General features: G+C 47.8%; 1 protein-coding gene across 1 annotated transcript in view; it reads right to left on the bottom strand.

Annotated features, from left to right (window-relative positions):
- Positions 1-587: 587 nt before the first annotated feature.
- ebf3a (EBF transcription factor 3a) overlaps positions 588-26714 on the bottom strand; it is a 71334-nt gene continuing 45207 nt past the window's right edge. The window contains exons 8-16 of the mRNA XM_084670163.1: positions 26582-26699; positions 22143-22276; positions 21856-21982; positions 13013-13101; positions 8020-8085; positions 7091-7256; positions 6739-6939; positions 5401-5595; positions 588-3314 (exon numbers count right to left, since the gene is read on the bottom strand). Of these exons, the coding sequence (XP_084526289.1) occupies positions 3283-3314; positions 5401-5595; positions 6739-6939; positions 7091-7256; positions 8020-8085; positions 13013-13101; positions 21856-21982; positions 22143-22276; positions 26582-26699 (1128 nt within the window). The 3' untranslated portion in view covers positions 588-3282. The remainder of the gene's footprint in view (positions 3315-5400; positions 5596-6738; positions 6940-7090; positions 7257-8019; positions 8086-13012; positions 13102-21855; positions 21983-22142; positions 22277-26581; positions 26700-26714) is intronic.

Below are 26714 nucleotides of genomic sequence, written 5' to 3'. Positions count from 1 at the left end.
GCCCCGGCCCAGGGCCGAGGCCAGGAGGACAGGTCCATGATGACAGACTGATGTGGTGTTGCGGACCCCTTCTCTGGGGCACAGGCACCAGAGAGGCTCGCTCACAAGCTCCTGATAACATGTGTCCATGGGTTTCTTCATCCATCAGAACTAAATGATTCACACCATGTGATATTGAAGTGTGATCGTGTCTTAAAACGATATGTTACTTACCTTAATATTATTAATCAGGTTACCTATGCATAATTATCTGACTGTAATTAGGTCCTGGGTGCTCAGTACCTGAAGAGCACAAGTGTTGTTTGGGTTTGGTTAAAGGTCAAAGAATATTGTTTTCTTAAAGTGCTTGACTTTACCGAATAATTCTTAGTTTCAGTGACTATATTTGATGATTGAATAATAATGTAAATACAACCCAGGGCCATACTTGTGTAACGTATTATAGATTATTGACAATTATTGTATGCCTTGAATATCTATATTTTTATCAAGGCTGTTATGCTGTTATTAGTATCTTGCTGCATTTTAATTATATTGTCTACAAACTTTTATACTTTTTTGCAAATTAAGATACCACTGACAGACAGTTCACAGACAAGAAATACTTTAATTAAATATTGTGTAAAATGAACATCTTTATACAGTTATATGTAAAAATGTGGACATAAACCAAACAAATGTACACATGAAACAAAATTGTGTTTCCCTAACAGAAATGTCGACCATTTAGTGAGGTTCTCAGACGGAAGGCAACAAAGCTATGTGATGATTCTAATCAGTGAAACAACACAGAACCACGGTGTGTAAATCATGAAATTCACCAATGTTCTTTATGTAACCTTGTTTCTCGTTCTTTTCCAAGGTGACTCCCTCTGCCTCTCCACTTAGCCAAGCTTTGTTGAGCTATCACAAAGCACATCCATTGCACATTCATCATGTATTTCTTTCTACAGCTGCCCTGCTTCGCTTTGCTTTCTACTGTGTGCAGTTTGCCAATAGGGAACATCCCTTTTTGGTTTCTACCAAAAAAAAAAAAAAAACGAAATGTACTTAAAATTACAATATGAGATTTACAAAGTGTTAAGTGCAGATGGAAAAAAGAGATGAATTCTTTAAGGTATATTACTGGTTGATTTGGCACAACCGAGGAAATCAAACATGTTTGGGACAGAGAGGGATGGCCTCTTGACTTCAGTTACAGTACGTTGCTACAATATCTGATGGAATTATTACAAAATGCCATGTACAATATAGAGCATTTTCACCCTGCCTTTTGATACCTTATCATACGAAACATTTTCACATTGGACCGAGGGGACATACCATAAAACAAAATATACTACACCAACTGAAAAAAGTAGCCAAAAGTTAATAGGATACTTCCATGTTTTATTTTAGTAAAAAAAAAAAAAAAAAAAGTTGTGCTTTTTACACCATTTATCATTTTCTTGGACTAATAGTCTGTGTTGTGGCATGAGAATCCCACAACACACGTGAATGAGACTGTTGAACACAGCTAAGACTCCCTCTTAACCGCCTCCTTTTACAGACTGGGCAGTAGAATCCCAGTCTAGTTCCCATCATCCCCGGTGAGTAAGGTTTAGTTCCTGTCTCTGGTGATACAGAGATGTGTTGTTGTCTGTTTTTTACATACAGGCCAGCTCAGGGATATTGGGTTGCAGGTAAAAATGACTTTTTACATCCTAGAAAAACAAAATGTCCAACCACATAGGCCTCATCCTCCTGGTCCACAGAGCTGCAGGGCATGCACACACTCTACCATTAGAACAACAGCCTGGCGACACTATCAAGTTATCGGACTATACAACAAACAGCTCCATCCCTAAACATAGAAGAAATTAATCAATACAAAAATAAAAATCATGGATTTTGACTGTTCTCTCAAAACAAGCAGGGGAAAAAAAGGACAGAATTATTTTGACCGAACAAAAAAATATATATAATACACCGCTGAGATGTGGAGTCATTTTGAAAATGTATCTATACAAAACAAGCAAAATAGAGGTGATGAATCTTGGCTGAATGCTTGTGCTGCACATCAATATTTGGCCATGACAAACCATATATGGACGAGATCAAAACAAAAGGATCAAAATCAATTTACAAAATCTCAAAGATAAATACAATATTTATAATTGATATGTTACAAAAGATTCCCTTAGTGACCGCAAGTGTTTGTGTGAAAGTGTTGTAATGTATAAGACTATTTTACCACTCTCCACACTCAGAGGGGGGTAAAACTCTGTACTAAATATTTAAGTGGATCTGGAAAAGTTCAAGACAAGTGTATAAATATTTAGCTACAACTTTGGCAAAATCACAAAAGTCTACAATTGTATAACCACATACAAAACACATTAGGGAATAAGGAGCTAGAATTAAAAGGACAACTTTCTGGTACAAGAAACATAGACTTCACAGTAGCCTAAGAATGCAATAGTATACAGTGCTAGCAAAAAGTTGAAAAACATTGCAGATCACACTTGCTGGACAGGAAGCTCTAGCAGTGGAAGTCATATTATTTTAACCGACAGACAGTAGCGTTTCAACTCTGTAGGTGTGCTTTTTGAAGGCAAGAGAAGAGTTTTTGCAATATCAAAGTTACAATTTTTTTCTAACTACAATAAGTTACAAAGTTAATTTTTTTGATGATGTAAGCATGATCAGATCTCTTCTGCAGACCTATTCCCAGTTTAGTCTTGTTATCTTGTTAGTGTTTGTGTTTAAAATCCTATATTTCATATTATATCCAGTTACATGGCTCACACTGTCTTGGCCCCCTTTTCTTACCACAAAAAAAACTACAAACAGAAAAATGAATTCACATTATAGAGATGCACAATTATTGTGCATCAGCCAAAGAGAAACATATTCTGAGGCATTGTGATCAGTGTTTTCACCCACAAAGTTTCTCCACATATGTAGCAACTAGACACAGCCAAGATCAAACCAGAAACATTTATACAAAATAGGCATTTTCTCCCTTTTTTTTCTTCAAGACTGAGAAATGTGAAAATATGACAAGAAATCCAGTCAATAAAATTAAAGTGTTCATGACATAGTCGCTTGCATGTCATGTGTTACTCGTTTGAATAAACTCTTTGAAACAAAGTCTCTTTTTTTTCTCTGAATAACAGAATTAGTTGTTGATTCTCTTCATGATTGATGACTCAGATCCTTCTAGAATCTTCTAGTGTTCTAACATGTCTTCTGCAGAACCCGTCTGAGACTGTCGGAGCTCTGAGAAGACCAAGTGCAGCTTTACATGGGAGGGACGACCAGCCCTGACATGGCTGGAAGAGAGGGAGAAGGAAGACAGACAAAACATCCATGTTAGCATCGCAGGACACAGAGCCCGGTCAGATGATCTGTGGCAGACACAGAAGCATGATTGGGAACGAGACACCAGAGGCAGGACCTCCCTGTTGACCTTGATGGAAGGAATAGGTTTTCACAACATGGCTGTCGTGGATATTGCGTGGGCCACTGTGAGCTAAACGCCACATCGGAGTCAGACGTGCGGCATGTTGGGACACCCCGGGAGGACAGAAGCTGCCAAGAGGAGAAGATTGATGCACTCTGTGTTCCACTCTGACTCTCGTCTCTGCCATGTCCTCACAGCCTCACACTTCTTTGTGGTGTCATGGTTCGGGTGCTTTTTAACTTTAAAAAGCACTTGATGACATGCCATTCCTCATTAATTTCTGCCAAACCACATATTAATAAGCGCACGCATGTAGCGGCATGAACTTTAATTTCTCACTTCATTAGGCCGGGCGTTATTAATCTTGGATGCGTACGCCACAGCTACAGCATGTTTTCCCAGCAAACACCTCAGCCTTGACACGGAGAAAAGCATGTCTTAACACACAGGCGCTGCCGTGTGAGGAGCAGGGGCTGATGGGCGCCTTGATCTGCTGGCTTTCTTTCGCTCGGTTTCCCTCTTTTTCTCTCTCTGTTAATTCGACTTGCTTTATTGGCATACATGTTTAAATTAAACCATGTTGCCAAAGCAGGCCACAGTAGAGACACAGCACATCCAATTATGAGCGCGGGGCAGAAGATCTACTTTATCTCTCTCTCTGTTTTTTTTCTTCCCTCGTTCTCTCTTACAGACTACTTCTTAGTTCTCTGTGTCTCTTAGTTCTCCCTCTCTCTCCCTCTCCTCCTCTGTCCCTCAGTTTTCTCTCATTAGTGGGAGAGTATTTATAGATGGTGCGGTCTCTGCTTGCCGTGCCTCTTGCTGCAGATGTTAAAGAGCACTGCTCTCTAAACATACAGAATCACATCTCTATGCTGCTTTTGGCCTTTCCTCCTTCTCCCTGGCTGTGCTTTCGTAGCTACAGCGATGTGCATGAATATTTAACAGGAGTACAATATTCCCTTTAAATCAGTGGACGCGTCCACGCCTGTGTTTCCATGAGAGAGCGGGGCCGGGGTCTCTAATCCCAGTGCCGTTAAGTGTGTGTGTGTGTGTGTGTGTGTGTGGGGGGGGGGCACACACCCAGGGGCAGGGAGGGGGAGCTAGGGGCCCAGGGTTCAGGGAGAGGGGGTGGACAGGAGGTGGAGGAGGGGTTTGGGGGGGGGTTGAATATTAATGCTGGTGGTATTTAATTCAGAGAGGATGCAGGAGAGAAGAGAGGAGATCTGGAGGTTGCTGGGAATAATGCATGAATAGAAGGACCACAGAACTCCCTCTCTCCTCTCTCATTCCTCTCTATTTTTCTCTCTCTCTTTCTCTGGTTCTTACTCATCTCTTGTTCTTTCTCTCTTGCACTTTCTCTGTCACTTTCAAATGTGTGTTCAATGACACTTTGGTTTGCAATACAAAGTGTATAGAAATTCTAGTTATACTTATCGACAGGGGGAAGGATGGGGGCGGTAAAACAGACCCCAGGAGACTCTTAAATGGTCTTAATAGTTAAAGGTCAGATCGTTAAATAAATAAAAACCATTCACAAATGCACAGTGTCCATATACATACTTGATGCACCCATGTACCCAACCCTTTCATCCATTTATCCATCAATCCATTTATCCTTCCTGCCATCCATCTATCCAACTTTCCATCCATCTGTCTGTCCATCCATTTATCTTTCCATCCATCCATCCATCCATCAACTCCTGATTCCGAGCCAGGATGGAAAGCATGGTGCCAGCGGGTAGATAAAGGTGAGATGAAAGGATAAAAAAAACAAAAACAAGGAGGTGTGCCACGGTGGAGATGAAGATGGAGGTGGTAGATACAGCTGAGAGAGACAGAGAGAGAGAGAGCGAGAGGGAGCGAGAGAGAGCGAGAGAGAGTGAGTGAGTGAGGGAGAACGACAAGGCGCCATCACAGGAGGGAGGAGCAAGTGGAGGAGGGAGGAGGAGGCTCACCTTGAAGTCCATTGCCATTTGCACTGGTGCAAGAAGGAGGAGGAGAGGTCTGAGGCCTGACAACTGGGGCAAAGGCGCTCTTTTGTTTCACTGCGGAGATGACATTGGCAGGTGAGAATGAGAATATGCCGTGTGTGGTGCTACAGTTGGAGGAGAGGCTGACGGAGGACGCCATGGTGGGGCTGGACGGGACTACTGCAACAAAGCACACACACACAGTCACCCTTCAGAGGGTCACGTACACCAAAGGCTAGCACAGTCCAGACCTCATACAGAGATGTGTCTGGGCCCCTGGAGGGACAGAGGCCGCAGAGGCCCAGATAAACAAATGAACTTGCTTGTATGTACATAGAGTACATTAGTAGGCAGATCTTTGGGCCTAGAGTGCTAGCATATAGAGCATGTAGATCAATACTGGGGTCTAGTCTGGTAGTACTAGCATAGGGCCAGGCTAACAGATCTAGAGCACATCGATCTAGACTAATAATGGGCCTTGCCGCTCTCTCAAACCAAATATGAACTTGGTGCAGAAAAATCTGAAGACATGATGTGTAATGATGGGGAGTGGAATTGATAGACTGAATCATGAGACATACGGATAGGATGTGTCAGAATATGATGGGTAAAAAGACAAGAGAGAGTGTTGTCAGGTTCCGGAAGGGGTCGATGTGTGTGTGGGGCTGGGTGTGATGTTCTCATTGGCCTCTCTGGATGAATGGGGTCAACCCAGTCACTGACTGAAGCAGCAACGGACATGCCTTTAACATGTTCAACAGACTCCTCCACTGGCTGTCAACACTGGGGTCGGGGTTGGGGAGGGGGGGGGGGGGTCGTGCGAGGGCACCTGGTCAAGTTTAACTTGAGCGTGGCATTGTTCTGATTGTGATGGGTGCTTCTAATCGGGCGTCTTTTTTTGTGATTGGTCGTGTCCTGGTCTCAGCCTCCAGAGTCATCCCTCCTTTTAGCCAGTAGGAACATTCCCACAGGAGAGCCACCAAAATCAAGGCATGACAACAAAAACAACTCTCACACCGTACTTCCAAATCGTAGTTACCTAACACAAGTGAGAACAACTTCTAAGAGGACTCATTCCCTCACTCGCCCACTCAAGACAACGTGTGTGTCGGACAGAGCCAGAGACAGAGAGAGAGAGAGAGAGAGAGAGAGAGAGACAGAGAGAGACAGAGAGAGACAGAGAGAGAGAGAGAGACAGAGAGAGAGAGGAGGGTGGGAGAGCGGGGGAGAGAGAGAGGCGGGATGTGAGGATGGCGGTGATGCGGAGCTAAACGCAGGGCTGTGACGGTGACGGAGGGAGGAGCGCGGTGGCGTTTCAGTTACCTTGATACTTACTGCCGTAGGGGGAGTTGGCAGAGGAACCGTTGAGGAAGCCGGGGGAGGAGGGCACGCCCAGGTTGGGCATGCCGGCGTTGCCGTAGCCGTTCATACTGTTGCTAACCGTGTTGTAGTTGGACTGCTGCGGGGTGGAGCTGGGCACGTAGCCGCGCGGTGACACACTGCTGGTGTTACGACTGTAGCCTACTGCGGAGGACAAGAGAGAGGCGGTTACACGAGGGGTCGGCTTCTGAGGAGTGGCGACCCCCTGAGGGGCGTCTGCTGTGTGGGCGCTCTGATGTGGGGACGCAGGGGCCCCCCCGGGGCTGCTGCTGCTGCTGCTGCTGCTGCTGCTTACTCTGTGACGTCTCCGACACGTTGACCGCCAGCTGGCTGCCAAACGAGTTCACTCCCATCATGCCCCCGTGGGAGGCTGTGTTGCCCAGAGACGGGATCTGGTTGTGGTTCCTTGGTACGCTGTAGAGGGCCTCGGCAATGTCTGCTGCCCTCTTCAGAATGATCTCCTGGAGAGAGAGGGGAGGAGGATGAGAGGAGAGGAGGAGAAGAGGAGGAGGCTGCTGCTACAATGCAGTTGTTTGCGGTCAGCTTTTGCAGCTTTGTAAGCTGCTAGTTGATCCTGTCACACTGTGACCTGGGGAGATTATATACATTGTGATGAAGCCAACAGTGAGAGTCTGGAAAGGAGAATGTCTCTGGGTGTTTTAGAATAAAATAGCTATGGTTGGAGTCCACTCGTATGTTAGAGAGTTGAACCTCATTTTCTGTATAATTTGGAAGCAAATGACCCTCTGTTCCACTCTTTTCCTCTCTCCCTCATTCTCCCTCTCTCTCTATCTCCCTTGCTAGCTGGCTGGGTTTATTTACAAATTTGCATTACTTCTAGAACCTCTGGACCTGGTTCAAGGTTAGTCATTCATTTGAATAGGTCTCTGTGTGTGTAGGTGTGTGTGTGTGTGTGGTGTGTGTGTGTGCATGTGAGTTTGGGGTGATTAACTCCTCTCTCAGATGTGCGCTGGAGCCAGAAATAATGGAGCGAGGGAAGAGAGAGAGAGAGAGCGTGGAGCGCTGTGAGAGCAATGACACCCTGCTACAGTACAATAGCCTGCAGCTAGCTTTGAAATGTAGAAAGAAGAGAAAAACTGCTGATTTAATTACTGCAAATGTACACAAAGAGCTGGTGATTAGCATGGTGCTAGCAGCACTGCAGGACTGCGTGTGTGTGTGTGCGTGTGTGTGTGTGTGTGCGTGTGTGCACGGTGGTCGTACCTGGTTGTTGTGGGGCATTCCATACAAAGCCTCCACAAGGTCAGCCGCTCTCTTCAACAACACCTCCTAAAGAAACAAGACAGGGTTAGAATGTTTACACACACAGTCACCAACACACACACACACACACACACACACAGTCACCAACACACACACACACAGTCACCAACACACACAGTCACCAACACACACAGACACACACACACACACACACACACACAGTCACCAACACACACACACACACACAGTCACCAACACACACACAGTCACCAACACACACACACACACACAGTCACCAACACACACACACACACACACACACATACAGCTGATTTGGAGCGGAGCCCGAAAACTCATTTTCCGTGCGAGTTTGTGAACACACATAAACAAACACAATAAGATTGATAGCCAAATGACTAGTTTAGGATGTAGTGTCTTCTAATCTGGCCTAGTTTATTAGGCTCAGTTACACATCAGAGGGACTCTGGCACTTTCAGCCTGTAATGCGAAATCAGGAGAAGAGGCCCAGACAGTTCTAAGGCTGTGTTCCAGAGGGTATTGAACAAACAAACAGCCATGCCCTGATAGCCACGCCGCAGGCCCACTGGCAGCCTGCTAATTCCCAACACTTTAGAGCTCAAGAACAATGAGTCATTTTCCATATCTTAATTAAACTGGCAGAGGGCTTGCAGACAACATCTCACCCCTAATTCATGCCCCACATTTGCAGAGAGAGTTCCATACTCGCCCTGCTTTCTTCTCCACAATAAAGTGAATTAGCCCGGGTTAATCTGGGGCTTTCGTAATGACATTAGGACAGTTTTCAATTAACCTTTTTCATAGGCTGCTTGTAAAGGACTTCCTGGCTTCCTCTCACTCTCTCTCTCTCTCTCTCTCTCTCTCTCTCTCTCTCTCTCTCTCTCTCTCTCTCTCTCTCTCTCTCTCTCTCTCTCTCTCTATCTCTCTCTCTCTCTCTCTCTCTCTCTCTCTCTCTCTCTCTCTCTCTCGCCCCCTGCCTCGGCTGTCTGCCTCGCTTGTCTGCCGGGCTCTCTGTTGCGTTTCACCCTCCCACTACGTTTTTTTCTCCCATCCCTCCCCATGTCTTGCTTACGACCCTGCCTTCTAATGCTTAATAATGCCTGCCTGCCTGCCCTCTGTACTCCTCTCCGCTGGTGTGTTCTGTGATACAGGCTCTAATCCTGAGCTTTGCCGGCTGGATGCCTCGCCAAATGGGCATTTACCTTTGAAAAGGGTGCCTCTGCTCTGATGTTGCTCGCATCTAGTTTGCATACAAATAAAGAATTACACTTGTCAGGAGGCAGGTACAATCAATGGACCAACCAACTGACCTAATCTGTTCATCAGCTGTGCAGAGTGCTCCCCCTCGCTCTCACCCTTTCAGGATGATGGAGGGTTTGTGGGGCCAGTTGATAATTACTCCTAATCTTTCTTGACAAATCACAACCGATTCCTACATGCTTCTTGGTTTTGAGCAGTGATTATCACAATTAAAGATGCCACGTTCTCCTCTCTCCTCTCCACTCCTCTCCTCTTTACTCCTCTCCTCTCCTCCATTCCCCTCCCCTCCCTCCCCTACCATATGTCTCAGAAGACAAGGGACAGAAGGGGCGTTTAAGAAGGTGCCGTTCTATCTTGTGACTAATCTGTCATTTACCTGGCCGCGTCTTAACTCATCACGACGGTGTGCTGGCCTGTGCTTAAGTGGCGGTCTCATCGCGTTAGCGGAGGAGGGAGGGGGAGCTAGTAAATGGAAGCTCAATCCGTCAAGGGTTCTTTGAAGATGTCGCGTGTTTGCCACCTCTCCTCCTCGCCAAGGGAAAGAGAGAGACTCACGCTGAGAATATGATTAACTTGGAAGCCTGAGATCTCCAAGAGGCATTTCAATGTAGATGTGTAAGTCAGAGAGCTAGGTGTAATTGAGTCTTTTCATGGGTAAGTGGTGGGAGACGTGAGGCTAAACAGGCACCATGAAAGCACAGGAGGAGCGGCTGCTTGTTGCCTGACTAATGTGAGCTGTTATTATCACAAGTGTTCATTGTTGCGCCCCTGGTTTACAAGCTCTTAAACGACCCTGATTACTACGCGCACACACACGCACTCACACACACCCACACTAGATCTAGAGGAGGATCGGTCTGCGTCACCCCACCCGATTAAAAAAGGTTGCCACGGTTACGTGTCTTGAGGTGATCATGTCATTATAAAAATTTAAAGCAATTATTCTGTCATGCCCCTCCACAACCCTTCCCTTTGACCCCACCACCACAGACCCCTCTATCACCCTCCTTTTCCATAAAGAACCTAGTTCAGTCTGTAAGATTGCCGTATTGAGTTGTATTGCTCTGTAATTTGAAATAAAGATTATTTGTCGGAGAGCAAAGGGAATGCGCACAACAGTAATCATATTCTCATTTCTGGGTTTCCCTTTAAGCATGCGGAGGGGAACAGAGGCGTTGTAGTGTTTCCGAACAGGCCCTCAAACGGGCAGGAAGGAGGGAAGCGTCCCTGCTGCAATCTCCTGCCTTCCCACATGACTGCCCCTGGTTATTGTCCTGACTCTGCCTCTGTCTCTGTGTTTGTCAACGCACTGATTCTGCCCCGTCCCTGCGGGCCACACAGAGATGCTGATGTTGGCTCAGATTAGGGAGGCAGACTTCAGACCAGCGTGCGTGCGGACGTGTGTGGACGTCACAGGCTGTAATATTATTAGTGCACGAGCCGACTCAGGCTCCCTATATTGGCTTTCTGTCGCATTGCAATTACCCATCAAACTAGCAGTGTATCCCGCGTCCTCGGGAAACTGAGAAAATATGTAGCAGGAATCAATACTGTGGTAATATTATCAACTTCAGGGTGATGTCATGGCGTGGCATGACAAAGACTGGGCCTTGTTGCTAATACACACTTTACGATGCACACTTCACTATATACACAACGCACCCCACTTAATGCATCCTTTCGAAAATTCCTCCTTTCCTAAATCTCCCATCCACCACCAAACCCTGCATCGACTTGTCAACGCGTGTGTGTGTGTTCTGTGTGTGTGTGTGTCTAAGCCAGTGTGCAGTGTGTAAGGGTCAATTGCTGCTTTACGTGAAGTGTTCTCTGACCTGGGAGGGGAGCGCGCAGACGGCTAGCTTAACCATGATGAATGACTCTGCACTTTCATTTACATGCTGCGATACACTTCGCATTTGGCTCCATTAGAAGACCAAATCAAATATTTATGTTGTTTAGGGGAGCGGGCGATCCCATCTCTGCTCCCTGATAGCCTCGTGTGAGGGGGGCCGGCGTGTCGGCGAGGCCAGAGCCGTCTAAATTTAAAAGAGGCCCCCATCCTCCATTCCAGAGAGGCTCCGTGCTAAAAGCCTCGCAGGGTTATTGGTGGAAGGGAGAGACGAGTGCATTTCCTCCTCAAACGCTCCAGACACACACATAGATTGTTTTCTGGCTGTTGTTTTTTTGGGGGCCTGTCTGACTAATGGCAGCATTAGTAGATCTCATATAGGGTTTAGCACTTCCAAATGGAATGGAGTGGGAACGAGAGAGAGGAGAGGGAGAGAAAGAGAGAGAAAGACACAGAGAGAGAGGAAGGAGAGGGGAAGGGAATAAGCTGGGAGTTGGCTTGGCAGCTTTTTATTGGTAATAGATAGTTTAAAGCGTTTACTGGAACCAGATTTTCTGTCCAGATATGGCCCTCTCTCCGCTAAGAGAAAAAGCTGGGTGTAACTGAAACCCGTGATGGAGCTGAAAAGTGCTGGTTAGAGAGGGCCCCTCACTCTGATAAGGGGCAGGAGATGGAGCCACTATGCTAGGCTAGGCTAAGCTGCAGACCATCCTACAGCGCTGTGATGAATAGACTGTCCAGGAAGGCAATGTTAGAGCTAGCAAATTCTATCATCCGATGAGAGACCACATCACACCATCAGAGGCAGTGAGTTTGTGGCAATAGAAAAAGAGAACATTAGGACGAGAAGTACTACCAGTAAAGCCATGCTATGAACAGTGACACACTGTATCTGGACGTGTGTAGTGCTGTTATCTGTGGTGAACAACCATCTCAACCTCCACAAAATAGTCTCTCAAGCCTTTATCCCAGCCCTCAGCCCAGCCCTCAGCCCAGCCCTCAGCCCAGCCCTCACCCCAGCCCTAACCTCAGTCCTCCCCCCAGTCCTCACCGCACGCTCCACATTCAGAATGAGTCCTTCTCTGGTGCGAGCTAGTCAGAGATGTTATCAATGGTAAATAGAAAAATGAACTGGTCAAAGGAACAAGTATGAACAATAGGGATGGTATTGTTTGTCTTGTGTTCCACATCAGACTCAAACCCTCCTGTCTATAGTTCCTGGCCCGGGGCCGACTGCAGCCGGTTGTTGGAACTGAGAGGGAAAGAGAGAGAAACCCCGCAGGTTCCACTGCTGTGTGGACCGGGCCAGTTAAAGGGCTAAAATGAGGACTTATAACAGCAAAGCTTTGTAAACAAAAGATTAAACTGGATCTGGCTTTGGGAAAATGAAAGGAAAACAGGTGTGGAATAATCAGAGAGGGAAGAGGGCGCAGCCGCAGATTACTATCACCACAGACTACTGGAGTGGAACAAACCTTTAATTGAACTATCTGCCACACACACACTCTGCCACACACACACACAAACAGTGTGAGTGTGAGAGTTGCGGCACGTTGTACGAAATCCAAACACATTGGACAATACTGACTGGTAAGTGTGCTTGTGAGTATGTGTGTGTATATGTGTGTGTGTGTGTGTGTGTGTTGCACTGCCCTCCTCTAGTGATTGAATAATGATGACTATTCCAGATGAGATTGCATGCTCTGCCTCATCTGAGCAGTCTGTGTGTGTCAGCATGTCGTATTACTGTCTATCGCTCTTTATCTCTCTCTTCAGCTAGAGCAGGTCAGCATGACCTTCAGACTTTGGGACGACCTCTAGGAGGTGAGCGGGTGCCCTGCGTACCTTGGGTAACCTCTCTGGGTCTCCTGGGTGTCTGGGGATGACCTTCTGCAGCCGCTGGAAGCCATAGTCGATGGTCGGCTCGTTCAGCGCTGCCCGAGAGAAGGAGAGAGAAAGAGAGAGGGGGGAGTGAAAGATGGAGGGATGGAGAAGAGAGAGGAAGTGAGAAAGAAAGACAAAAAAGCAAGAAAGAAAGGGAAAGAACAAAAACAGCTGTTAGACGACAACAAATAAAGATATGTTGGTTTCATTTGGCTGCCGTTCCATCCACACATACATCAGGAGCGTTTGAGTTGGAAGAAAACACACAGAGCATGTTTCACAGCACGTCATTCCACTCCAGCAGGTCATTGTTCAGAGTAATGGTTAGTTGCGTTCGACGCAGCCCCATAGCAGTGAGTGTATCTCAAATCAATGTTCCTCACCTCCGCTCTGAGCCCCGATAGTGGGGATAATTGATCAAATAAATTCTCCGCGTTAGTCTCTCCATTATGAATGAGACAGTTCTGAGAAACACTCACGCACGCCACCATCCATCCTCCACCCTTTTCTCTCTCTCTCTTTCTCCTCCTTCCACCTCCTTCTCTCTCCCTCTCTCAACCCCAACACTTGGCGGGATTTATAGCTCCTCGGCAATGATGACATATGCCCGCCTCCCATGGCCCTGCGATTTATCCCTGCCTGCTTTCTCCTCTGGCGGCCACACTGGTCCAGGTCTAACTACTCAGGAGGGGCTCTCCGTCTCCCTGCTTTAATCAGCAGTGAATGACTGCCCGCTCACGGATGTATGGACTGGTCCAGCCCCAGTCTCCCCAGCCACACACACACACACACGCTGTCCCCCTACAAAATTACAGCCCGCAAATAGTAATGAATCTCTCTGCTCTCTTGCACACGCACCAACGCACGTGTGTACGCACGCGCGTCGGCGCACAAGCGCACACTTCTCTCATCTAGTCATTGTGAGTGTGAACTGCTCACAGCTATAAATCAGGAGCCTGCGCGGCAATGCCTGTGCGAGCGCGTGTTTGTGTGTTTGACAGAGAGTGAGAGTGCATGAATCATAATCCCAACTCTGTTCCGATGCACACACTGCGTTTAACAAGCTTTAGACAGAGTCACAAAGTCTATTATAGCTCACCTCCAGAGCATGTGTGTAGGTGTTTGTGTGTATCAGTATGTGTGTGTGTGTGTGTGTGTGTGTGTGTGTGTGGAATGAAGTCCTTGAAGGCTTACAGGCCGTAGCAGCATCTGTAGTTCTCTGACTGGTATGCCAGAATAAAGATATCTCTACCAAGAGGAGAAATGCTACAGTCCTGATCTGAGCGTGTGTGTGTGTGTGTGTGTGTGAGTGTGTAAGTCTGATTGGTTAACTGTCGTCATTAAACAGCCAGCGGAGGACTGTGGAAACCAATCGATGACCTGCTATCCCCGCTTGCCATGGTGCAGTCAGGACACACACGTCGCCATGTGATCCGGCTGACAGTGACAGTGGAGCGTGATATCCCATCATGCAGAAGGACAGACAGCAAAGACAGGCCTGGTGGTTCCTTGTGAATAACGAATTGATCCCTTCTATTGATCATACATAACAAGGATGTTGAGGAGGAGTGGCCCTCCCCACTCCTCTCCCCTCAACATCTCTGTTCCAGCTACAACCTCCCCACTCCTCTCCCCTCAATATCTCTGTTCCAGCTACAACCTCCCCACTCCTCTCCCCTCAATATCTCTGTTCCAGCTACAACCTCCCCACTCCTCTCCCCTCGATATCTCTGTTCCAGCTAAAACCTCCCACTTCTCTCCCCACAATATCCACTTACTACAACCCTAAGACAGATGGCAGGGCAGGTGGAAGTTTGGAGTAACTTGCGTGGGGGAGACTGAGAAAAACATCACACACTGACTCAGTAAACACACTCTACTTGGATATCAAGGTGTTGCTCTGTCTCATCCATTATTGAAAGGCAAATGATGAGTGTGAGATGTCTGTGTGTGTGTGTGTGTGTGTGTGTGTGTGTGTGTGTGTGCTGATGAAGCCGGTTCAAAAGGTATTGATCTTCATGCTAATGCAACAGAGGAGGTCACTGAAACCTTCATTAGAGCTAAATACACTCTTGATCCCTGATAGGACTTCACAGAGGGTACACACACACACACATAGACACCCAACCACACAGCAGATGGCTTGGCACATCCCAGTTGCCCCGCTCCCTGCTCCAGACCCAGCCAATCAATTGCTCTTCCATGTCTGGGTGTCGGGTAATTATGAGGTGGAGAGATTGTGTGACCTTTGCCCCCTGCCACATTACTGTGTCTGTATGAAGATGAATGGTGTGGCCGCAGGTAAACATATGCTGCTATTCAGCCTGTCAGCATGGACCTGCTAGCCACTAATCTGTATTGATCTTCCAACCTCTGGCTAACCCTGCCTTTCTACTGACCGGAGAGGAGACCAGGGGAGAGGGGGCCTGGAGGCTGGCAGAGGGGGAAGAGGAAGAAGGAGAATGTCCAAGGTACTGATGAAGACGAGGAAGACTGGGAGAGAAAGAGGCACGTGGTAACTGCCATGCTGCCTCAGACTCACGCCCATCCATCAAGCCACCGGGTGTTTGGTCTGCGCTGTCATGTGATCGATGGCTGTTCCACATGCCAGTCTTCAGTGTGGCAGATCGGGTCATTCTCCAGGAAGGAAGGAAGGAAGGAAGAACGGAATAAAGGAAGTAAAGTAGGAAGGCGGCACTTTGAGAGGATCTGTTCAGGGCCCTGGTCTTCTCAGCTCTGACTGGAGGGTAATGGATGATGGAGCTGGTCTGCAGAGGAGGAAATGGCAGGGCTAATGTTGGCTAATGAGCTGAGGGTTAGCCTTTAACCAGTAGACCTACAGGCACAGACCAGGGCCCTGTAGACTGTGTGTGCAGAAATGTGCGTGTGTGTGTGTGTGTGTAGAGGGTGGTGAGGGTCATTATGTAGTTAGCTCTAACACACCTCATTTAGAGACAGGATGCAGATAGAGATCTGGCTTTTTACATAAAACATGCTTTCATCATGACATGTGTGTGTGTGGTGTGTGTTTCAACAAGAATGTGTGCAATTACAAGCAAGTGTGTGTGTGTGTGTTTGTGTAATGTGTGTGTGTCTGTGCGTACTTAAATGATGGAGTGCTATGACCTTGTTCTCACAGAAACTACATTGTCATTCCTCAAACGCTGTCACCTGATCCAGCCCAGATAGTTCCCAGTGACAGGGCTGGGTTAAGCAACACGAGAACATGGCCCAACAACAGCGGGAGAAAGGCGGTGGAGAAGTATGGAGTGATGAGGATGGACGGGGGAGAAGGATGGCAGAGGGAAGAGGGAGGAGGGGGGGAGAACGACGAAGGGAGAATAGAGGGTGGAGAGCTCACTGGGAAACAGACTGGAGAATGAGAGTAAAGTTTCCTCTAGACACAGTCCTATTGGTGTGGTGCCCACATACACACACACACACACACACACACACACACACACACACACACACACACACACACACTAGGGAAGTGAACTCAACATACAGGATATCTACACAATCAGGGGAGGACAATCTCAGCACCACCTTCACAATTGTTTTCCACAGCGAGGGCATTCGTGTGTCTGGGGGCAGGGGGGTTGGGGGCTCAGCCTGTGGCCTGTTTCCCCTGACAGAGAGCAGCAGAGTGGCAGAGTGGCACCAGGAAGGGATTCATCTGGTGTCTCCAGCTGCTGAGCTGGCCTATTAAATGGGTCCTATTTACATGTAAATAATCATCATCTTCCTGCTGCCGCCCAATCACGGCCTGCTTATAATTCTGTTAGTTCTCCTGCCTCCGAACAGACCTCCGACATAATGACTGTTTCAGACTGCAGACCTCCTGTGTATACACACCCTGCTGGAGAGGAGAGGGGAGGGGAGGAGGGGAGGAGGGGAGGAGGGGAGGAGAGGTGAGGGGAGGAGGGGAGGAAGGGAGGAGGGGAGGAGGGGAAGAGGGGAGGAGAGGTGAGGGGAGGTGAGGGGAGGAAAGGAGAGGGCAAGCTTCTCCATCTTATCTATGGCTGTCTCTCAGGACACAATTTCATCGTCCAGAAAATTCAGATGCCCCGGAAATTAAAATTTCAAAGATCTACAGCAGCAAAAAAAAAAGAGGGTAGAAAAATCAATGGCGACAGATCAATGCTCATAGAAATTTCATGAACTTTGAACCGAGGTGAACGTTATGATGCAGGAGCAATGATGAGTCGGAGATGGACGTCTGGAAGAGAGGGAGGGGTGGAGGAGTGGGGAGGTGGGGAGGTGGGGGGGAGGTTCAAGAAAGGCAGAGGACAAAGCGTTGATGAAACAACCATGGAGAGTAGAGGACCGCCTCAATGACAGCACTACTACACATTCACACAGACAGACACACACCGATTGTGCCAAGAGGTTAACAGGCCAACTGTTCCCAAATGAAATCAGTGCCCTCGCAGCCTATCGCAGGTGCAGATGAATATTGTAACCTGAAGATCAATACTTGGAGGGCCACAGATCAATGGAGGCTGAATTATTGCTGCGTTTTCCTCCTCGTTCTCCATGAGTTGTGTTTTCCTCTACAGATCAATACACCATGGCTTCTCCAGGCACATCCATAAATCTGGCTATGGACACCCTGATCACAGCTGTTTGTCTGTCCTTCTGCCTACCTACCTGCCTGTCTGTCTGTCTCTGTTTCTGTGTGCCTGTCCTTCTGCCTACCTACCTGCCTGTCTGTCTGTCTCTGTTTCTGTGTGCCTGTCCTTCTGCCTACCTACCTGCCTGTCTGTCTGTCTCTGTTTCTGTGTGCCTGTCCTTCTGCCTACCAGCCTGTCTGTCTGCTTGTCTGTCTGTCTGCCTGGAATTTCAAGGAACGATCATGGAGGGAAGTGAGCATGGTGAGTGGGAGGTGAGAGAGAATGCAGAGGGGGAGAGAGGGGGAGGGCATGTTCAATTGGCGCCACTTGTTTCAGTTACAGCCCTGGGCTTCACAGTTCACTTCATAACTATATGCCATCGAATAATAACCTGATGTGTGTCCTTGTGCTGGAGCACACACATTAGCGCACACACATGAACACACACACACACACACACACACAGATTTACACACACATACAGCTAAAGAGCCATGCAGAATTAAATGGGTTGGTGAAGTGGGCTTTCGCTCAGTGAGGTAATGAATGGGCTTTCATAGGTGAGAGTTCAAGAGCAACAACATTGGCGACAAGAATGACTGAGCAAATACACTCTGGAGAATGTTCAACGTTTAAGAAACAGACACACACACACACACACACAGGCCTGAGGTTAATGGTTTTTAAATGTCCATAATTAGTGTGACTGAGCACGGCTCTGTAGACGCAAAAGTAACTCCTCTCTTTTCATTCCTCCTCTCCTCTGTGTGAGTGAGAATCTCAGACAGAGACATAGAGACATAGAGATAGATAGAGATGGATAGATAAGGATAGCGAGAGAGAGAGAGAGAGACAGACAGAGAGAGAGAGAGAGAGAGACAGAGAGAGAGACAGAGAAAGAGAGAGAGAGAGAGAGAGAGAGAGAGAGAGAGAGAGAGAGAGAGAGAGAGAGAGAGAGAGAGAGAGAGAGAGAGATGACCTCTTTGTCCTGCTGTGATGATGGACGAGGGTACTGTGTACTCTTGGTTCTGTCAGGTTTGGTGCAGCCCAGTCGATAGCGTCACCTTGACAAGAGAAGTCTGTGATTTATCAGGCCTCCGGCCAATCAGAGGCCAGCGTTGCAACGTTTGCGAGCCGGGAGGTCCACTGAGAGGCTAGGGACAGATGGCTCTAGTTAGTCAGCCTCCGATAAGGTAGAGAGAGAGAGAGAGAGAGAGAGAGAGAGAGAGAGAGAGAGAGAGAGAGAGAGAGAGAGAGAGAGAGAGAGAGAGAGAGAGAGAGAGAGAGAGAGAGAGAGAGAGAGAGAGAGAGAGAGAGAGAGAGAGAGAGAGAGAGAGAGAGAGAGAGAGAGAGAAAGGTAGGAGGAGTAGGACGGAGTGGGTGGAGAAGCTAGCCAGCTCCAGCCAGGGTGTACAGTGTTCCAGTGTTCTCCTCAGTGTCCATGGCGTGGGGCCATGGGCCAGCCTGAGATGGAGCACCCTGTCACACCCCCGCTCTGGAAATTAGCAAATAATGTTCCTCCCTGCTGATAAATGCCTGACAGCTCGCCAGGCCAAATCATTTTCAACATTTTGATGCATGTCTGCACTCCCATAGGACAGAGGCCAGAACTTTACTGGTCCCTCTATTTCCCCATGATGAATGGGTGGACGTGTGTGTGTGTGTGTGCATGTGGACGTGTGTGTGTCTAAGCGTGTGTGTAGACGTGTGCTTTGCTCTATGAGCTGGGCTTCATTTCCCGCACTCGTGGTAAGTGTGTGTCAGTGATGAGGACTGATGGAGGGGCTTCAGGCTGCTGTACGCCTGTCCTCCAGACACACACACACACATCCCTCCATAGTGACCAGGGCCTGATAGAGACCAATAGCTGTGATGGTATTAGAGGCCACACTGGTCTTTATATATGATCCTGTCACCAGAAGAGAACTGTGTGTAGTCTGGACACTGTCACCTCTCTCACACACACACACACACACACACACACACTCATGTATGACACACTCACATATAAGACTCTAGCCTGGTCCATCTCCAACTTGCCTTTCTCTCCCGACTAAAACAGGAATATCTCATTGTTTTTCAGCAGCTAAGATAATGGACCAGATACAGTATGTTGCTGCGAACTTTAGGGCTAACGTTCACATTCTTACTTCATGCTAACTTGAAAGTATTTGGCTCTGTAGCTGGTGAGACAGAGTCAGCATTGAGAGAGGAAAAGGTGGGGAGGAGAGGGTCTCAGGGGTCTGGAGGAACATCTGGAGAGTGTAGAAGTGCCTGATCAGCTGCTCTGGTCTGTTGAGAGCCAGAGGGATTGGCACAAGGACAAACAGGCTTTGATTCTCACCAGGCCTGATCAATGGAGACCCGATACAGCGATCACACAACATTGGATTGGGAGTGGGAACAGGACAGGCAAGGTTAGGGAACACGGGAGCAACAACAACCCCATGATCTTAATAGTAAACACGTTTGGACAACAATGTAACAAGCCATATTACACAATCTAGCAGCCCTACATACTTTGCCATATCCAACATTTGTGAAGAAGTCAGCTGAATCATGTTGAGCAGATAGTTTCACTATAATTGTATGTCTTCAAAATATCTGTTGAGTAGAAGACTACAGTACCTAATCATATTATCAAGACCGCATCCCCCATGTACCACTATTAAGACTCTGTTTTCCTACCTTAGCCCTGAAACACACAGGTCTGCTGGGATACGTAGTTCAAAGAAATTTAATGAAACCCTGGAAAATGTTTCCTTTATTCAATCAATGCCCCCAAATTGTTGCTAAATTATTTCAAAGCTTTTTGGAATGTGAAGGATTTGTAATACAAATAAAGACCTGAAAAAGCACCTTTGAGCTTTTGTCCAAAGCAATGATCTTACTGCAGTAAGAACAGCAATCCTCCTATGTCATCTATCACTGACACTTCTTTGAGGAAACACACACGACTCCATAACAGACACACACACACACACATGCACATTCTGTTTCATTTGGAGGCATGTTGCCCTAACCCTGCAGAGTGGGTTAAATGTTAGAGTGGTCCACAAGACAATAGTCATGGGTGTGTGTATGTGTACGTGTGTATTAGTATATGTGTGTGTCTGTGTGTAGGCGGGGGGGGGGGGGGGGGGTGTGTGAGGTAAGCCAGCTGTCTAGGGTCTTGGCTAGAGTGCTCTTCCACCCATATTGGCCCGACAGCTCAGGTTACAAGGAGAGAGAGAGAGAGAGAGAGAGAGAGAGAGAGAGAGAGAGAGAGAGAGAGAGAGGCAGTAATATCTGATGATTATCTCACCGTCTTCTCCTGAGTGTGGGATCAGACTGGAGCTTCCAGGTCAGACACACACTGACCTCACACACAGACAACCCCGCCCCCGCCCCCCCCCCCAACCCCCTACCCCCACCCCGCTCAGCTTTCTCCACCATTGACAACAGATTAGCCTCTGCTCCGAGACACAAAGATTGACCTCTCCAATAAACACAATCACACCATACAGGCACACGCACGCCCGCGCACACGCCCAATGAGAGCGTCACTGCCATGAACAGTGTGTCATGGAGCATGTTTCGCTCAACTTGATTTTTCCTCGGCAGGCTTAGCCACCCGTCCCTGTGAGACAGGATCTGATCATGTGTCCTGTTGTAATGGCTGGAGATTAACAAGGGCTGGCAGCTGCCCCCCAGGCAAGCCCTCTTCCCATACACACACACACACACACACACACAGCAAGTCTGGGCTAGGAAAGAAGGGATCATATTCCAGAGAAAGAGAGAGCCCCCCCCCCCACTCTCCCCCAGGCCTCTCTCACACGCCCTGGGAGGACCAGATCAGACGCCCATTGTTGCTGCCTGGCAGGCAGGCAGGCGGGCAGGCGGGCAGGGTGGGCCTGAAGGTCTGAAACAAGCCTATATATCCCCTTCAGCCCATAGAGAGTAAAACAGCTAAGGCTGTCACAGAATAGAAAATAGACAGGGAGGAGAGAGAAGGATGGAGGAAGGGAGGGGGTAGGAGGGAGAGAGCGAGGAGGGGGGTAGGAGGAAGAGAGAGAGGAGGGGGGTAGGAGGAAGAGAGAGAGGAGGGGGGTAGGAGGGAGAGAGCGAGAGGAGAGGGGGGGCAGTAGAGTGGAGTCCAGGGACAGAGCGGGTGACAGATGTTGCTGAATGGCTTTTGGCTCGTACCAGTATAGACGAACCGTCCTGGTGCTCCTTTGCAGAACTGTTTGGACTTGTAGGACAGGGTGACCTCCACGACCCCTGGGATGTGTCTGGGCGGAGTCTGCACACGGATGGCGTGGGGCGTGATCAGCTGAGATACAGGAAGCAGTCATCGGTTAGACAGACAGGAAGTGGTCATCCGGGGAGGCTTGTAGGGCGGAGCCTTGATAATGTCCCCTGGACACAACTTATGAAGGACAAGAGATCTAGGATGATGCAAAGTCATTGAGGTTGTTGGGTGAGCATCTTACCTCGCTCCAGACCAGCATGGTCCCAAAGACCACCTGGAGGCCATCGAAGAAGTTGTCCCCTATGATGATGACTGTAGCACCCCCTGTGGTCCAGCCCTCGCTAGGGCTGATGGCCTTGATGCACGGCGTGGCTGCTTGGAACACACACAGGAAGTGGGACGTTAGCACCAGGGAGACACACACACACACACACACACAAAGCGTGACTGAGTCACCGGGCTAGTGTAGAGCGTGCTTGTTTGGTAACGTGTTGACATGTAAACATGTTAACAAGGCCATTCAAGCACTGGTCTGCGTTGACAGAGAAATATATAATATTGTGGAAATAAAGGATCTTGGTTGTAGATTTAGGAAGAGATTTTTGGTCAAAGTGTATGCTCTGCTACATATAGTTTTAAATTGTCATAGATGTGTTTTCTTGTCTGTCTTTTCTCTCACTTCCTGCCCCCCCCCTCTCTCTCTCTCTCTCTCTCTCTCTCTCTCTCTCTCTCTCTCTACCTCCCTCCCTCTCTCTCTCTCTCTCTCTCTCTCTCTCTCTCTCTCTCTCTCTCTCTCTCTCTCTCTCTCTCTCTCTCTCTCTCTCACCCTTTCCATTTTAATCACTGTTAGTCATTGTTGTGTAGAACAGCCTGGACATGACTCTCGCCATTGTTTGCTCTAGCGAGGGTTGTATTTGCTCATTCAACACACACACACACACGCGCACACACACACACTGAAACAGAGGTCCCCCGTGATCCCCCCTCCCCTCCCCACCTTAACTAGCGCTGTTGACTCCATGCTAATAAGTTCAGACAAATTTTCATTTCTGAGGCTTTGCGAGTGACATTTGCTTTCCTTAATTGCGGTGTGAGTATTTGAAAGAGGCCGGGGTCTCTGAAGACGAGGATGCTGCCTCTCAGGGACTGACCTTCATCAGCTACCGCAATTATAGAGAATAATTCACCTCAAATTACAGTAAACACGTTTACTATGTGTAGGCTTATAGTGAGGTGTGTGTGTGTGTGTGTGGGGGGGGGGGGGGACAAACAAGGGGGGTTTGGCTGTGTGTGTGATGGGGAATGAGGGGATGTGGGGATGAGGGGCGCAGATAGACGGGGGAGGTGCTTGCTGTCCGACAGACAGCTGGGCCAAGACCTACACACGTAGCCTTGGAATTTGTAACACCTCCCAAGTGTTTCATGAGTGTGTGTGTGTCCATAAGTGCTTGCGTGTCTGTGCTCGCATGTGTGTGCTTGCGTGTGTGTGATTGTGTTTGTTTGTTACTGTGAATGTCCCTACTGGCAGTATTAGCATCATTTCCCACACAGGGGGAGCAGTGTGTGTGTGTGTGATGGGGGAAAGGGAACATGAGTTGAATGGGAAGCGTAGCCAAGTGAATTACACAGGCAGGGTTAGGAAGCCAATGATATGCTACAACACACTGGGCGAGTGCAGAGAAGGAGGGGAGTGAGAGAGGGGGAGAGAGACAGAGAGACAGACAGACAGAGAGAGAGACAGAGAGAGAGAGAGAGAGAGAGAGAGAGAGAGAGAGAGAGAGAGAGAGAGAGAGAGAGAGAGAGAGAGAGAGAGAGAGAGAGAGAGAGAGAGAGAGAGAGAAAGAGATAGAGAGAGAGAGACACTGAATGTTTCTCCCCGATTATTACATTTACTCTGGGACGATGTACATATATGTTATCTATAGCCTATAGTTTTAAGTATGTATATTTTTATGATAATAACAATAATAATATAGCGTAATTTATTTCTTTTCCTGCTCCTGCTAAGGGCTGTGTGGTGATATTCCCTGTCCCTATGGTACTCTTTATCTCACCATCATCCAACACACTCTGACTCACACACACACACAGTCAGAGACACACACTTGTTCTGTTTGGCCAAACACTTCACTGTGCTTTAAGTGGATAGACAACAGCCAGAAGCGATCACACACGGCTGCCTGTGTGTGTGTGTGTGTGTGTGTGTTATCTCCAGAACATCAGCTTGGCGCGGTGTGAAGCTCTAATCAGCGCCTCTCCTCCCCAGGCAACATGACCACTCGTCACCTTCCTCACACACTCCAACAGGTCTAGGCCTGCCCAGCTTGGCGTTTCTGTGTGTGTGTGTGTGTGTGTGTGTGAGCGTGTGAGTGTTTGTGTGTGTGTGCCCACTCCCTTTGTTCTGCTGCTACCACCTCATGTAACGCTGCTGTCCAGATGGCTGGCTGATAACTAAAACTGGTAAAGCACTGCCTTTATTTTACCTCTCCTCTTCCTCTTCTGCTCCCCTGCTTTTTTTTTTGTCTCTCCTGCCTTCCTCTCCTCTCCTGCCTTCCTCTCCTCTTCTCCTCGTCTCCTCTCTCCTCTTCTCTCCCTTTCTTTCCTGTTCCCTCTCCTGTTTTCCCTCTCTTTTCCTCCACTCCTCTCCTCTTTCAGGCCCATCTGTTCATCCTAACTAGCTTGCAGTCTGGATTCGTTTGTCTTTATAGCAGCGAGCTAACAGCAGTACAGACTCTCTGCATGCTAATCAAGGCTGCTCTGCCCCCAGGCCTTCTACACAGCTCAGCTCAGCCCTGCGGCCCTGATAACACTCACACCACTGCCTACCGCAGGGTCAGCCTGCGCATGCGTGTGCTCTTGCGTGTGTGTGTGTTAGCGTGCGTGCGTGTGTGTGGGTACGCAGGTGCACTTGTGTGAAAATAGGGAGTTCCAGTCCCAGCTGTGCTTTACTGTTTTTGAACACACCCAGCTGATGTCATATCATTAAAACTATCATCCGTCTGCATAGTGGAGGTTCTGGACAAAACGTATTTACACAATCTCTCACTATCTTATATCTGAGAGGAGCAGGGTGAGACTCAGAATGAGAGAGAGAGGATAGTGGGTTATGTGAGTGTGTGTGAGAGTGTGTGAAAGTGTGGGAGTGAGTGGGTGTGTTGAGAGGAGGTAAGGCCGGCGGCATCGCTGCCATTAAAATTGCTTTCAACTCCAGTCATAATAGAAGTGTCACACTTCACATCTCCCAGATTTCTTCCCCTCTCAAATCGCTGTTCTGTCTTTGTCTATAACTACCCTCCTACAGGACACACACACGCACATACCCACGAAAGAAAAAAAACACTCACACGGGCACACAAGCACGCACCCATACACACACAATCTATCTTTCACACGTGTACACACTCATACACACACACACACAAACATGCACACACACACAACTCTATAAACACACACACGTACACACACATCATAAAGAGAAGAGTGAGGATGTAGAGATTGATCCCAGCAGACAGAGATAGATCTGGGAGGAAGAGGACGTCTGCAAATTAGGCTTTGAAGACAAATAACCCCAATGGCTTCTGGGTAGGTGGGGCTAGACGCCAGAACCCCCGTGTCCCCCGGGACAGCCTCAGACTGAGGGAGGGGGGTGGCATAGAGCGATGGAGGGATGGAAGGGGAAGGTGGAGGAGGAGAGGGGGGGGGGGGGGTTCAACCTTTTTTAATTGCCCTCCTAATTAAAATTGGTTGCCATGCAAACCCCACCCCCACCCCCCACCCTTACCAGGCAGTGAGAAAGACAGAGAGACAAACAGCACGTCATAACGTCGCTAAGGGCTAACCTTCAATTATATTATTTTTGTTCCGTCGTTTTGTCATTAACAAGGAACCAGAAGAAACAAAACAAATAAGTTTGTGTTTCCCTCCCCTCCAGAGTTGTGGGGTTGATATTATAGAGCCTGCCTTTTATTGTTCCTGATGCATTATTAAATATTATCACTGTGTTAGCGATGCGGTAATTAATACCTAATTAAGATTAAAAATACTAATGTTTTGTTTGAAAGGCTCTGGTAACATTTCATTATAAATATGTGTGGAACTGGAGGGGGTGCAGAGGAGGGAAACAGTGATGCAAGCTACATCAAACATCTTTACACAGAACAGAGAAGAATCCAGACATGCTGGAGGCTGTGAGCGCGCAGAGAACAGGATGGAAATACAGGAAATACAGGCAGTGGTACCAAGAAAAGATATTTGATTATTAAATAAATACGTAACATGAATAACAAAAATATAACAAGGAACATAAATACTTAATAATATTAACATGGATAAGTCTACTATTAAAACATTGATGGAAATAAAGAAATACATTGAAAAATAAGAAGTCATTGCACAAACATGTCAGATAGGACAATGGTGTCCATTCAACAGAAAAACAGAGAGAGTAGGGGTGGACTAGAGAGAGAGGAGGCTATGCAGGAGAAAGTACCACAGTCTAGATTAGAAAGAGGCCAGACGAGATGAAAGACAGAAAGAATGAAAGGGTGTTTAGGAAGGAGAAGCTAGAGAGGGCGTATGATGGTCATGATGTGTGGATGGAGGGAGAGAAGGAGTGATAGGGAGTTAGAAGAGGATGTTGTGTTGCCGTACCATAATCCTGATAAGGGAGAGCCGTACCTTCTGAGGGGTCGAGACGGCGGGCGCGGCGGCCATGTTTGGAGTTGTTGTGGACAAACATGTTGTCTGAAACGGCCAGGACGTGACCGTCCACATTGACCGTCGTAGACACCACCACCTGAGATGGGGAAAG

The sequence above is a fragment of the Hypomesus nipponensis genome, chromosome 13 (assembly GCF_054491055.1).
Source record: "Hypomesus nipponensis isolate SF chromosome 13, ASM5449105v1, whole genome shotgun sequence".
Classification (NCBI taxonomy): domain Eukaryota; kingdom Metazoa; phylum Chordata; class Actinopteri; order Osmeriformes; family Osmeridae; genus Hypomesus; species Hypomesus nipponensis.
The sequence above is the reverse complement of the archived record's forward strand: the minus strand, read 5'-3'. Positions and strand labels throughout refer to the sequence as shown.